At 41.7% G+C, this 14,938-nt stretch overlaps 1 protein-coding gene across 8 annotated transcripts in view; it reads left to right on the forward strand.

Annotated features, from left to right (window-relative positions):
* The window catches only part of RUBCNL (rubicon like autophagy enhancer), a 93,096-nt gene that overhangs the window by 18,487 nt on the left and 59,671 nt on the right, over positions 1–14,938 (forward strand). For 7 of the 8 annotated variants that reach the window (XM_037800196.1, XM_037800199.1, XM_037800197.1 and 4 more), the window contains one exon: positions 11,047–11,661. In XM_037800196.1, coding sequence (XP_037656124.1) covers positions 11,136–11,661 — 526 coding nt within the window. In that variant the 5' untranslated portion in view covers positions 11,047–11,135. Of the gene's footprint in view, positions 1–10,079; positions 10,096–11,046; positions 11,662–14,938 lie in introns of those variants that run through there. The other variant, XM_037800198.1, reaches the window with a different exon arrangement.

The raw sequence follows: 14,938 nt of genomic DNA on the forward strand, positions 1-14,938 counted from the left end.
TAGACCTTAAGTAATATGGCAACAAGCAACAAGCCCAGGGACTCCATCATAGTATCTTGTGAATTACATACTGCCCTAAAGATGGAGAAATTAAGATGAGCTGCTGTCAGGAGGGCCTGGTCTTTGGTTGTTTCAAATTCTTGCTCTCTCCTCTGTGCCAGGTTGCCTCTCAGAGACACTCATGTTCCCTAATTAGTGTCTGACCTTGGTTTTCATCCTGTCTCTGCCACTACTCAACTGTGACCCTGCATGGCTCTGAAACCCTGCAAGTCTTTTCCAGCCATAAAATGTTCTATGTCTATAACTTGGCAAAGCTAGCACCTCCTGAATATTTGTGTGAAGCAATAATACCTTTCTAGAAGGAAGTGGACCAAGCACCTGCTTCTGAAAATTGCTTTTTATGAGGAAATCTGTTCTTGCTCAATGTAGTTGGGTCAGTTCCGTATCTGGGAAGCTCATTGTGGTGGTTGGTTCATGTGTCAACGTGGCCAGGTGATGGTGTCCAGGCGTCTGGTCAAGCAAGCACTGGCCTGTTACTGCAAGGGCATTTGTGGCTGGTTAATAAACCAGAAGGCTGGTTTATTAAATCATCAGTCAATTGGCTGCAACTGTGATTAAATGAAGGGCATGTATTCTACAATGAGAGAATTCAATCGGCTGAATTTAATCCAAACAGTTGAAGACTTTTAAGCCAGACAGATGGAGGACCCTCACTTCTTCTTTGACTAACCAGCGAAGCATTTCCTGAAGAGTTCATCAAAGTTGCCAGTTTGTTTCCTGAGGAGTTCAACCAGCATCTTCATTGGAGTTGCCAGTTTGCTGCCTGCCCTACAGAATTTGGACTCATGCATACTCATAGTTGCATGAGACACTTTTATAAAATCTTATATTTATAGACATCTCTTGTTGATTCTGTTTCCCTAGAGAACCGTAACTAATAAAACTTAGTACCAGGGGTGGTTCTTGAGAAACAGACTCTTAAAATGGGCTTTTACAGTTGGTTTTCTACTCTGATTAGATTTAAAGGGCACTAATGACTCCATTTCCAATAATCAAGATGGCACTGACAGTCCATGGTGTGAGTTAGCAATGGAGATACACAAAATATCACTGTTTGATTCTCCTAATTATACTCTTGTACGGAGCAAGGCTCTGGGTGACAGTATTTTTGACACCTTAACAGAGTTTTGCAGAGTTAAGAGGTATAATGATGTTGGCTGGTTGCTCTTAGATATGCTGGATAAAGTTATAAGAAAAAGGGATGAGCTAAAGGATTCAAATTTAAAACTTGAGTGCCATATGACAGATGTAAAGGTTTCTATGTATGCTCTGAAAGAAAATCTTATTTCTTGTGGTCACAGATTTGAGATTTCTGAAAACCAGACCCAGAGTCTCATTTTGGAGTTGCAGATTTACAATGTAAACTAAAGTCGCAACCTTGCAGGGTGTCTGCTGTTGAAGTAAAGGCATTGATTGGAAATGAATGGGATCCTGAAACTTGGGATGGGGACATATGGCTTGATTATAATCGCAGTGAGGACATTGGAACCCTGGATTCTGCTGAGTCTTTGTTAGATACACCTGTAGTGGTCTGTACTGAGGAAACAGCCTCCCCACCCCCCCGCCACCTCCAGTCTGCCCTGAGGAGAGAGCTACCCAACCTCCAGCTACTTTGAGGAAACAGCTTCCCAACTTCCAGTCTGCCCCAAGGAGCCTGCCATCCAATCTCCACCTAAAGAGATTAACCCTTCAGTGCCTGCTCAACCTATAATCACCTCCCCTGAGGAAGCAGCCCTTACTCCTCTGTCTAGAGAGATTAATGCTGTTTTGCCAGATGAAACTACAACAGAATATCCTGAGGTAAATAGCTTGAAGGATACTTCTAATTCTTTTCATGACCCACCCCCACCACCAGTCTTTGCTTTAAGACCTATAACTAGATAAAGTCCCAACAGGCCCCGAAGGGTGAGGTACAAAGCGTAACACCTGAGGAAGTACACTATACTCCAAAAGAACTGTATGAGTTTTCCAGCTTACACAGAAATCAGGGGACTATGTGTGGGAATGGATATTAAGGGTGCGGGATAATGGTGGAAGGAATATAAAGTTGGATCAGGCTGAATTAACTGATATGGGCCCACTAAGCAGACATTCTGCATTCAGTGTTGTAGCTTGAGGGGTTAGAAAGGGCATTAACAGTTTGTATGAGTGGTTGGCTGAAACTTGGATCAAAAGGTGGCCGACATTACTTGAGGTCAAAATGCCAGAACTGCCCTGGTATAATGTAGAGGAGGGGATTCAAAGGCTTAGAGAGACTGGAATGTCAGAGTGTGTTTATCATGGAAGACCTGCTCACACACCCCTGGAATGTCCAGAGGACACACCTTTTACCAGGACTGTGTGGAATAAATTTGTGAGACTAGCTCCATCATCCCTGAAGAGCTCTGTAGTTGCCCTTCTCTGTAGGTTAGATATTACTGTAGAAACTGCTGTCACTGAGCTGGAATCCCTAAACACAATGGGGATAATTGGATCCCAAGTCAGCAGAAGCCATGTGGCGGCAGTTAATTACCAAAGACAAGGTGGGCATGGCTACCATAATGGAAAACAGGCTCAAAGCAGCGGTCAAAATAATCTGACTTGCAGAAATTCATGGTGTTGGCTAGTAGATCATGGACTACCTAGTAGTAAAATAGATGGGCAGTCTACTAAATTTTTGTTTGAACTGTATAAGCAGAAGAATTCTAGGTCAAGTGAACAAAAGTCTACCTTGAGATGTGGGCAGCTTGCTCTCATGTGTTCAGAAGACAGAGCAATAGATGGTGGATGATAGGGAGGAAGGGAGGGAGGGAGGGAAAGAAAGAAATGGTGTGACAGGATGTTAAAGTTGGTGGATCAGGGTATCGGGGGAGGGGGTTGGGGTATGCTGGAGTTCTGTGTATGGGGTTTGTATTGTTTTCGCAACTGTTCCTGTAAGTTTGAATTTATTTCAAAATAAATTTTAAAAAAAGTCTACCTTGAATTACAAAAACAGAGAGTCACAGCCCCTTAATCAATTCCCAGACTTGAGACAGTTTACAGATCCAGAGCCCCTGAATGAGGGAAAGGTCAGGTACACTTGAGGAAGGACCCTGTTACGCTGCCAAAAATTTATACTATTAATCTTCCTCCCAGCCTTCCCCAGGGGAATCTACGGCCTTTTACCATGGTAACTGTGCATTGAGGAAAAGGAAATGATCAGATATTTTGGGGATTATTAGACACTGGTTCAGAAGTGACATTAATTCCAGGAGATCCAAAACATCACTCTGGTCTACCAGTCAGAGTTGGGGCTTATGGAGGTCAGGTGATCAATGGAGTTTTAGCTCAGGTCCATCTCACAGTGAGTCCAGTGGGTCCCCAGACCCATTCTGTGGTTATCTTGCCAACTCTGGAATGCATAATTGGAATAGACATACTCAGCAACTGGAAGAATCCTCACATTGGTTCCCTGACTCATGGAGTGAGGGCTATAATGGTGTGAAAGGCCAAGTGGAAGCTGCTAGAACTGCCCCTGCCTAGCAAAATAGTAAACCAGAAGCAATACTGGATTCCTGAAGGATTGCAGAGATTAATGCCGCTCTTAAGGACTTGAAGGATGCAGGGGTGGTGATTCCCACCACATCCGCATTCAACTCTCCTATTTGGCCTGTGCAGAAAACAGATGGGTCTTGGAGGATGACTGTGGATTATTGTAAGCTTAACCAGGGGGTGACTCCAATTGCAGCTGCTGTTCCAGATGTGGTATCATTGCTTGAGCAAATCAACACATCCCCTGGTACCTGGTATGCAGCTATTGAGCTGGCAAATGCTTTTTTCTCAATAGCTGTTAGTAAGGACCACCAGAAACAGTTTGCATTCAGCTGGCAAGGCCAGCAGTGTACATTCACTGTGCTACCTCAGGGGTATACCAACCCTCCAGCCCTATGTCATATTATTGTCCGCAGGGATCTTGATCATTTCTCCCTCCCACAAGACATCACACTGGTCCATTATATTGATGATATCATGTTGATTGGACCTAGTGAGCAACTACTCTAGATTTGTTGGTAAGGTATTTGCATGTCAGAGGATGGGAGATAAATCCAACAAAAATACAGGGGCCTTCCATCTCAGTAAAATTTCTAGTTGTCCAGTGGTGTGGGGCATGTCAAGATATCCCTTCTAAGATGAAGGATAAGCTGTTGCATCTGGCCCCTCCTACAACCAAGAAAAGAGGCACAATGCTTAGTTGGCCTCTTTGGATTTTGTAGACAATATATTCCTCATTTGGGTATGTTACTCCAGCCCATTTACCAAGTGACCAGAAAAGCTTCTAGTTTTGAGTGGGGACCAGAACAAGATGAGGCTCTGCAACAGGTCCAGGCTGCTATGCAAGCTGCTCTGCTGCTTGGACCAATGATCCAGCTGATCCAATGATGCTGGAAGTGTCAGTGGCAAATAGAGATGCTGTTTGGAGCCTTTGGCAGGCTCCTATAGGAGAATTACAATGCAGGCCCTTTGGATTTTGGAGTAAAGCCTTACCATCCTCTGCAGATAACTACTATCCTTTTGAGAACCAGCTTTTGGCTTGCTATTGGGACTTAGTAGAGACAGAATGCTTAACCATGGGCCACACCAAGTTACCATGAGACCTGAGTTACCTATCATGAGCTGGGTGTTGTCTGACCCACCAAGTCATAAAGTTGGGAATGCACAGCAGCACTCCATCATAAAATGGAAATGGTATATACAAGATAGAGCTCAAGCGGGTTCTGAAGGCACAAGCAAATTACATGAAGTGACCCAAATGCCCATGGCCCCCACTCCTGCCACCTTACCTTCTTTTCCCAGCCCACAGCTATTGGCATCTTGGGGAGTTCCTTATAATCAGTTGACTCAGGAAGAGAAAGCTCAGGCCTGGTTTACAGATGGTTCTGCATGATATGCAGGCACCACTTGAAAGTGGACAGATGCAGTTCTGCAGTCCCTTTCTGGGATGTCCCTGAAGGACACAGGTGGGGAGAAATACTCCCAGTATGTGGAACTTTGAGCAGTGCACCTGGTTGTTCACTTTGCTTGGAAGGAGAACTGGCCAGAGGTGCATTTTGTATACTGATTCCTGAGCTGTTGCTAATGGTTTGGCTGGATGGTCTGGGACTTGGAAGGAACATGATTGGAAAATTGGTGACAAAGACGTCTGGGGAAGAGGTATGTGGATATACCTTTCTGAGTGGGCAAAAAACATGAAGATATTTGTGTCCCATGTGAATTCTCACCAGAGGGTAACTTCAGCATAGGAAGGTTTTAATAATCAAGTGGATAAGATGATTTGTTCTGTGGATACAAGGCAGCCTCTTTTCACAGCCACTCCCGTCATTGCCCAATGGGCTCATGAACAAAGTGATCATGGTGGTAGGGATGGAGGCTATACATAAGCTCAGCAACACGGACTTCCACTCACCAAGGCTGATCTGGCCACAGCCACTGCTGAGTGCCCAATCTTCCAGCAGCAGAGACCCACACTCAGTCCCCGATATGGCACCATTCCCTGAGGTGATCAGCCTACTACCTGGTGGCAGGTTGATTACATTGGACCACTTCCATCATGGAAGGGGCAGCAATTTTTTCTTACTGGAATAGATACATTCTCTGGATATGGGTTTGCCTTCCCTGTGTGCAATGCTTCTGCCAAAACTACCATCCCTGGATGTATGGAATTCCTTATCCACTGTCATAGTATTCCACATAGCATTGCTTCTGATCAAGGAACCCACTTCATAGCAAATGAAGTGAGGGAATGGACACATGCTCATGGAATTTGCTGGTCTTACCATGTTCCCCATCATCCACCGTTGACAGAACAGTGGAATGGCCTGTTGAAGACTCAATTATGTTGCTAGCTAGGTGGCAATACCTTGTAGGGATGGGGCAGTGTTCTCCAGGAGGCTGTGTATGCTCTGAATCAGCATCTACTCTATGATGCTGTTTCTCCCATAGCCAGGATTCATGGGTCCAGGAATCAAGGGGTGGAAACAGGAGTGGCACCACTCACTATCACTCCTAGTGATCCACTAGGTAAATTTTTGCTTCTTGTCCCTGCAAGCTTACACTTTGCTGGTTTACAAGTCTTAGTTCCAAAAGGAGGAGTATTTCCACCAGGAAACACAACAATAATCCCATTGAACTGGAAGTTAAGACTGCCACCTGGCCACTTTGGGCTTCTTATGCCTCTGAATCAACAGGCAAGGAAGGGGATTATTGTACTGGCTGGGGTGATTGATCCTATCAAGGGGAAGTAGCACTGCAACTACACAATGGAGGTCAAGAAGAGGTTTCCTGGAATATAGGAGATCCCCTAGGGTGTCTCTTAGTACTACCATGCCCCGTGATTCAAGTCAATGGAAAACTGCAACAACCCAATCCAGGCAGGGCTACCAATGACCCAGAAACTTCAGGAACAAAGGTTTGGGTCACCCCACCACGCAAAGTACCACGTCCAGCTGAAGTGCTTGCTGAGGGTAAAGGGAACATGGAAGTAGTGGAAGAAGGTAGTGATAAATATGAACTACGACCACATGACCAGTTACAGAAATGAGGACTGTGATGGCATGAATATTTCCTCCTTGTTTTGTTATGAGTATGTTTGTGTTTGTCTATAAAGCAAATATCTTTGTTTTCTTCTTTATTTTATCCCCTTATCATATGACATAAGCTATATTGTTCATTTTGCAGTATTTAAGTTAAAAGAAATCAACTTTAAGAGTTAATGTCACCCAAGGACTTGCACCCTATTCTGGAGAGATTTAGTGCATTGCCAGTTGTACGCAGGACAGCAGAAATTGCCGGTTGTACGCAGGACAGCAGAAATATATGTGTGTTATTGTTCTCTACATAGAGATAAAGTATGGTTTAAGGTGATGTGTATAACTGCCAAGTTGACAACGGGGGGACTGTGATGGAGATGTGTCAACTTGGCTAGGTGATGGTGTCCAGGTGTCTGGTCAAGCAAGCACTGGCATAACTGTTGCTGCAAGGACATCTGTGGCTGGTTTATTAAATCATCAGTCAATTGGTTGAAGCTGTGACTGATTACAATGAAGGGTGTATCTTCTACAATGAGATAATTCAATCAGCTGGATTTAATCCAATCAGTTGAAGACTTTTAAATGAGACAGATAGAGGACCTTCACTTCTTCGGCTAACCAGCAAAGCGTTTCCTGAGGTCTTCTTCAAAGTTGCCAGTTTGCTGCCTAGGAGTTTCATCGAACATCTTCATTGGAGTTGCCAGTTTGCTGCCTGCCCTATAGAATCTGGACTTGTGCATACCCACAGTTGCATGAGACACTTTTATAAAATCTTATATTTATAGATATCTCTTATTGATTCTGTTTCCCTAGAGAACTGTAACTAATACACTCATAAATAACATGATAATCTTTGAACTATTGACTTTAATCTGTTTATTTAAAAAAAACAAGGATCACTATTACTTGGCATTTGTCTGAAGTAGTATATTTTTCATATCATTTCACTTATGTGATCACTGCCACACACAAAACTGATAAGCTGATGTATAGAGAATTGAGAGTAAATCATAACACATAGCTTCGTTCTCTTGGAAATAATGAGGTTCTCTGAGCTATAGCCTCAGAACTAATAGTGGAACTAATAAGAGAGAAAAGTCAACATAAAACAACATGAACAGAGATGTGTTTTTTGTAATAAGACAACAAAAAATAAATTTCCATCAACTGGGATCTTTCTAAATAAATCATGGTACATTTATGGTATAGAAAGTGCTTAGACAATTAAGAAGAAGAGATACATCCTCCAGATACAACTTTTGAGAGAAAAAGAAGGTAAGTTATAGGATACATCCAGTATGAGCCCATGTATGAGTTTAAAGAAGGAAAACCAAACATATATCTTAATCTGACATATGAATATTAATTCATAGAAAAAGGTCTGGAAGGAATAAAATGGTTAACGGTGTTTTGAGGAATGCAGTAGGATTGGCGGGGCTTAGTGTGATGAGAGCTTTTCATTTTTTACTCTTGACCTCCATGTTTTGGACGTTTAAGAACATATTCGTGTTTTCCTTTTATGATTATTGGAAAGGAAAAGATGTGTGACAAAGAGAAATTAGGGCACAAGGTAGAATTTAGAATCAGCAAAAGGAAGATGAAGCACTTTGAGGTAGCAAGTTCTGGCTCTTGGCATAAACAGCCATCTCCTGTGATATTTCATGAATGGTGGTTTGGGACTTGTGCAGTGTTTTCAGGATGCATGTATGTATACAAAAATATCAGAACCGTCATCATGATCTTTCTTCACTTCTTAGAACTTGCGTATTTAACCTAGATTTAAGATGACGCAAACATTGAGAACTAGCAGTAGTCAAGTAGAAATTAAGTAGAATTACTTAATTGATTATGGATAAAAACCCAGAGAAAAGTTTAGAAGGAGTGTTTCAAGAAAGAAAGTAGAAACAGACTATTGAGAAGCCAAAGTAACAACTTAAAGGTTTATTCAGGATTGTTTCCTTCTTAGGACATCAAAAAAATCCTTCAATCCTTCCCAGTCCAACTGTGTATATAGGATTTAAGCTTGGACAAATCAACAACATGGAATTTTTGCGTGTGTGTTAATCCAAAGAATTGAGTAAACCAGATTGATGAAAGCAGAATGTAGCTCAGGAAGACCTATTCCAACTTATATTTCCAAAACTAGCCAACCAGTTAGTTACTTGTTAGTGTCCAGAGGTTAAAAAACAAACACCAAATTGATCCAGAGTTTGGAGTGGTCTTTTCATAGTTTGAACCCATCAACAGAGAATCAGACGTCCTCTTGATCTTTACTCACTTCTTAGAACTTTTGTATTTGAACTACATTTAAGATAAAGTGAACACTGAACTATCATTGAAAGTCAAGTAGGAATTATATGGAACTACTTCATTCATTGTATGATAAGTATATTATAGTTTCAAAATAGTTTTCTCACTGTGTAGTGGAGAAATCAATATTTTGGAAGAAAGCGTCATCCCAGAAGTTATGACCTAGAATGGAGCCTTCAAATAAAAAACACACAAGGATTTCTAGTACTATTTTCTTACATGCCTTCTCTTGTTCTGTCTGAGCTTATATCTCATCACTGTAGGTACACATTGGGTGAAAAAGTTTTCATATCTTTAGGAAACATGGATTCACTTCTATCCATGTATGAATAATTCTTCCCCAGCAATAGAACAGTTGTATCTATCCCAGAATTCTCTTCTCTGGCTCTTGACTTTATTTCCACCTTGTTGGGTTTATTCGTTCATTCAGTAAACATTTATTGAGCTGCCATTTGCAACACTGTTCTAGGTATGGGGGATGTGACCTGCAAGAAAAAAAGACAAAGCCCCTGTTCTCATGGAGATTATCTTGGGGGAAGACTGACAATAAGGAGCTACAGAAAAATGTCAGGAAGTGATAACTGCTATGATGGAAATTAAACAGGGTGATGTGATCAGGAGTCCCTGGGGAACTAGGAAAGATTTCATTGAGGAAGTAATTCATAAACCAAGGCATGTCAGGAAGGAGCCAGATGTGTGATAATTTGGGGGAAGAACAGTCCAGGCAGAAGGAACTAGAAGAGTGACCTTAGAGTGGGGAAAACCTTATAGGAGTCAAGAGCTTGCTGTGTGGTTAGGGCTTTTGGAGGTTGGAGGAAGATGAGGGAGAGAGTTCTGCTGGGGCAGGATCATGTCACATCTTAAGGACAAGGTAAGGATTTTGGATTTTATCCCAGGTATCATGGGAAGCCATTGGGGGTTTTTAGTGAGGGGAAAGACATGAACTGATTTAGGTCTTTAAAGGACCCCTCCTCCACCTTGATTATAGGTAGGCAAGAGTAGAAGAAGGGAGACCTGGGGAGGCTGTGGCAGGATGTTCAGCTGGAGAAGAGGTGACTTGGACAAGCTTGCGTGCCTAGACATAAACTTGCTGATGGCTTGAAGGTGGAGAGTTCGGGAAAGATCTGATTGCAGATGACTCCTAGGAGTTTGGCTTGAGAAAATAGGTGTGTTTCCTGAGGTGAGAAAACCAGGATGGGGGAAAGTTGGTGTTTGTTGGAACATGTCAGGTTTGCCATGGCCCTAGACAAATGTCAAATAGCCAGTGTCTTTGTTTCTCAGGGCTGCCATAACAAAGGAACACAAACCGGGTGGCTTAAAGCAACAGAAATTATCGTCTCTCAGTTCTTGCAGGCCGGAATGGATTCCAAAATCTGGTGTGCACCACTGGCATGTGTGTAGACTGTCATGGTTCAAGCTAAACTTGCCTGAACAGTCTTCTTCTGTCTCTTGCTGAACTTGCTTTTGCTGTTGAAGACTGATTTTAGCTTGACAATGTGGGAGAACAGTCAAAGGAAACATTTGCTGGGTCTGTAATTCCCTTTGCAAGAGTGCGTCTTACTGGTGCGTCAGCTCATTTACTGAAAGCCGAAAACTGAGTGTGAAGCTGAGTGGCCCATTTCAAAGATGGTTTCTAGATGCCCGGTGTGTTCTTTATTTAAATATTATAAGCTATTGTTTTTGAAATGAAGCAAAGTTTTTAGCACTTCTGATCATCCCCTTCTATGTTACTGTCCCTTGCCTGCTTTGATGAAACACAACCATAGATTAAATAAAAATTGAAGTATGTATATATGAAAGTATATCTTTACTCCCCAATGGTATTCCTATTTGGGATTTGACATTTAAGTTTATTGGAATAATTTTTGATGTACGAATGTTTTACATTTTATGTGATTTATCAGCCATATCCCTTGTGGCTTCTTTAATTGCTTTTATGCTTTGAAAACACTTCCTATCCCAATGTTGGGCCCCCTTATGTTTGCTGCTAGCTTTATGGCCTTTTTTTTTTTTTTGACTAGTAAATCCAAGTGGGATTTACTATGTTGTATGCAGTTCAAATTTAATTGGGAGTTTAAGATAGGATAGAACCCTAACTGATACCGAATGACTCTTGCTCATTTGCACTTAGACGTCCCCAACCTCCGAGTAGGACAGCAGCATCAGCGAGCTCTTCTGATCGGGTTTGAACAGCGTGACACCAGTCCTGAGCCAAGAAGGATGGGTTCTCAGTCTACCGGCCAGCAGGATTCTCCTGTGGACCCCTGGGAAGGGGTCAGCAATACCTCTGGTGATTTGGATCGTTCGCCCAGCCCCTCGGACACTGACCGTGCCCCTTGCCAATCAAACGTCCAGCTCACGAGGCACAGGGCTGCCTGGATTAATCCCCAGTGTGCACAGTTCCAGCTGCAGAATTTGTCCTGCCAGGTGCCAACAGCAGGGAGCAGTGGGAACCACTTCCCCAAGGACACCTCAGGTTCCTCTCCCTTGGGCCCTTCCCGGACATCCATCAGGGACTCCCTGATGGAGACACCATTGTCGGGCGATACCCTGAACTCTGCCTGTGGCTCCCACAAAAAGGGTAGAGACTTCTCCTTGGCTTCCACAGAAAAGCAGGTGGCACTTCCCAGAAGCTCTCCTCGGGCGTCTTGGTTCACAGACTCAAAGATTTTGGCCGTCTCCCCATGCCCTGAGGTTGACAGTGCTGTTTGCAAGCCTGCCCACCTTCCAGTTTCCGCTGATGAAGGTAACGTTGCTTGGCGACTTCCTCTATTCGTCTGTGCACCTGCTTGCTTTGCCTTGGTCTCAAGCCCACCTTACTGTCTTCCGTGAGAAAAAAATGTGCGTGGGTTTCCGCGTGTTCGCTTCTGTAATATTGACTTGGACCAGCCACCTGGGATGGTCATACGGGTGAAACCAAGACTTTCCTTTCTCCTTAGCCTGTAGGGAATTGTCATGCTTTAACCTCAATAGATAGTTGATAATTGATGCTATGCTTCAGCTTTGAGCTGGTGTCCACCTTCAGGGAACTTATAGTTTATTGACTCGTCTGTGACGGAGAACACCGGAAGCCGTCTCAACTCAGTGAGGGTGATGGAAGGTGTTTCCAGACATTTTACAGGGGAGCTCTGTCTCACATTCTTACAATTGGAGATGAACTTCCCTCATCTGTTGTATTTACCTGTATGGGATGACTAGAAACTAGGAAGAACTAAAAACAATAACCATAGTTCCCCCAAAGACTATACAAAACTATCTTTCATTAAAGTAAGGGCTCCCTGCAAAGTACCATTGCTATGAGGAGATGTGTATATTCCTAAAATCCTCAAATTCCTAAAAGGAGATAATCCATGTAAGTAAAGTGCCACTCAGGAGTCAGTCAGCTCATGTTCTTATTTGTGGCATATTTATTTTATTTTTATTTTTAAATATTTTACTATTATTATTATATTATTATTTTTAATATTAAAAATAAAAATAAAATATTTAATTTAAATAAAAATAAAATATTCATTTTAAATATTTTAAAATATGGCATAGTCACTCTTTGTTATACATTTATCTTTATATTAGAACCCTACTTTATTCAATGAATTTTTTCTTTCAAAACTATGTTAGAAGCTATTTATCAATTCATGTATATATTTATTTGTTTTGAACTAGCAGATAAGTCTCCCGCCCCATCTGTAATATGGGGTTCACTGGTTCCTTTGCACGGCAAGGATGATGATAACTTTTCACACATTATTTGTTTAAGAATGGCAAATTTGGGATGATCTTTTAATGGGAAAGTTTTGAGATAAGAGCCAAATTTGAGCAAAATGACAGATTCTGATTGCAGGCCCCCCCACCCCCCATAGTGACTTGTAAATTTAGTGGTTTCTAAATAAGAAATTAATCTCCCTATAAGAATGTCTCACAGTGAAGAGTGAGGAAAACAGGGAGAAAAGCAAAAGCCCCTCTGCCACCATCCATAACCACGATCACCAGGTAGAAAGTAATTGGAGAAGAGCCTTGGGTGTAGTAGACGCCTGACAGGAACTAGTGTTCTGCAGTTTTAAATTATCCTGAAGCTTTGTCTTTCTCTGAGAAAGAAAATATGTGCCAACCTCTTTCTGTTGAAGCACAGACAGTCCCAGAAATCCTTAAGTATCTTTGTTAACTACTCATTCTTTTGAGAGTATCTTTTAAACTTTTAGGGAATTAAGAAAAGGAAGTCCTGATCTCTTTGGTTCTTTCTTTCATTGGTGGGGGGCAGTGATGGGGAGGACAGACCTTGGCCACTAAGGCATGGATGGGATTTGCTTTATTTTATTTTATTTTGTTTTGAAATAAATTCAAAGTTACAATGAATAGCTGCAAAAACAATACTAGCCCCATACACAGAACTCCATCATACCCTGACCCCCCTCCCCCGATAGCTCAATCCACCAACTTTAACATGCTGCCACATCGCTATTTCTTTCCCTCCCTCCCTCCCTATCTATCATCCATCATATGTTTCTCTGTCTTCTGAACATATGAGAGTTAGCTGCACACATCCTTGAGCATACACTATAATTCACGTATACACTTCCCATGAACAAGAACATTGTTTTATGTAATTCCATTAAGCGCAGCTAAGAAGTATAAGAGATGCAACAATGATACAATGCTTGCATTCTATATTTCCTTTTCCTTATGTCTCAACTGTGTCCCTTTGAGCCACCTGTCTTTCACCCTCCAATCCCATCCAAGTTCATCCTTAGCATTCAATTGTCATCTAGTTAGACTGTCTCTTTTTTTTTTCTTTTCCTTTTTTTAATTGTGGAAACATATATACAGCCTAAATCTTCCCATTCCACCCCCTCCCTAGCCTTCCATTAGTGGGATTAACCACATTTAGAATGTTGTAATGCTCTTTCCCACCATCCATTGCTAGAAATTTCCCTTCACCTCAAACAGCAACCCTACACTCATTTCTTAGCTTCCCATTGCCCCTTCCCCCATTTCTCTTAACCCAAACTCTAATTTCATCTCTATGGTTATATTCTCTGATAATTTCTTTGTGTTTACTGTGGGGCTTAAAATTAACCTCTTAAATCCATATCAATCTTGTTTTTCTTTGATACCACCTTCACTTCAATAGGGCACATAAACTATGTTCCTATACTCCTTCATCCCCCCACCTTTATATAGTTGTCTAAAATTACATATTTTACATTGAGTTCAAAACCACTGATTTGTCCTTAGAGTTTGTGTATTTTTTATCATGTAGGAAGTAAATAGTGGAGTTACAGTTCAAAAATTATTGACTTCTATTTGTATTCCATTGTGTTTGGAGAATGTTCTTTGAGTATATTCAATTTTTTTTTTTTTTTTAAATTTCTTGAGGCTTGTTTTATGTCCCAGCTTATGGTCCCTTCTGGAGAAAGATCTGTGATCATTAGAGAAAAATGAGTGTCCTGGTGATTTGGGATGTAAGGTACTATATGTGTCTGTTAAAATTCTCTGTATCTCTTTCTCCTTTCTTTGTCTCTCTGTTGGTAGGGCTTCCTTTAGAATCTGAAGTAGGGCAGGTCTTTTATTGGCAAAGTCTCTCAGCATTTGTTTGTCTGTGAAAAATTTAAGCTCTCCCTCAAATTTGAAGGACAGTTTTGCTGGATAAAGTATTCTTGGCTGGAAATTTTTCTCTTTCAGAATTTTAAATATGTCATGCCACTGCCTTCTTGCCTCCATAGTGGCCACTGAGTAGTCACTACTTAGTCTTATGTTGTTTCCTTTGTATGTGATGAATTGCTTTTCTCTTGCTGCTTTCAGAACTTGCTCCTTCTCTTCAGTATTTGAGAGTCTGATCAGAATATGTCTTGGAGTGGGTTTATTTGGATTTATTCTATTTGGAGTTCGCTGGGCATTTATGCTTTGTGTGTTTATATTATGTAGAAGGTTGGGGAAGTTTTCCCCAACAATTTCTTTGAATACTCTTTCTAGACCTTTACGCTTCTCTTCCCCTTCTGGGACACCAATGAGTCTCAAGTTTGGAC

This window comes from Choloepus didactylus, chromosome 12 (genome assembly GCF_015220235.1).
Source record: "Choloepus didactylus isolate mChoDid1 chromosome 12, mChoDid1.pri, whole genome shotgun sequence".
Lineage (NCBI taxonomy): Eukaryota > Metazoa > Chordata > Mammalia > Pilosa > Megalonychidae > Choloepus > Choloepus didactylus.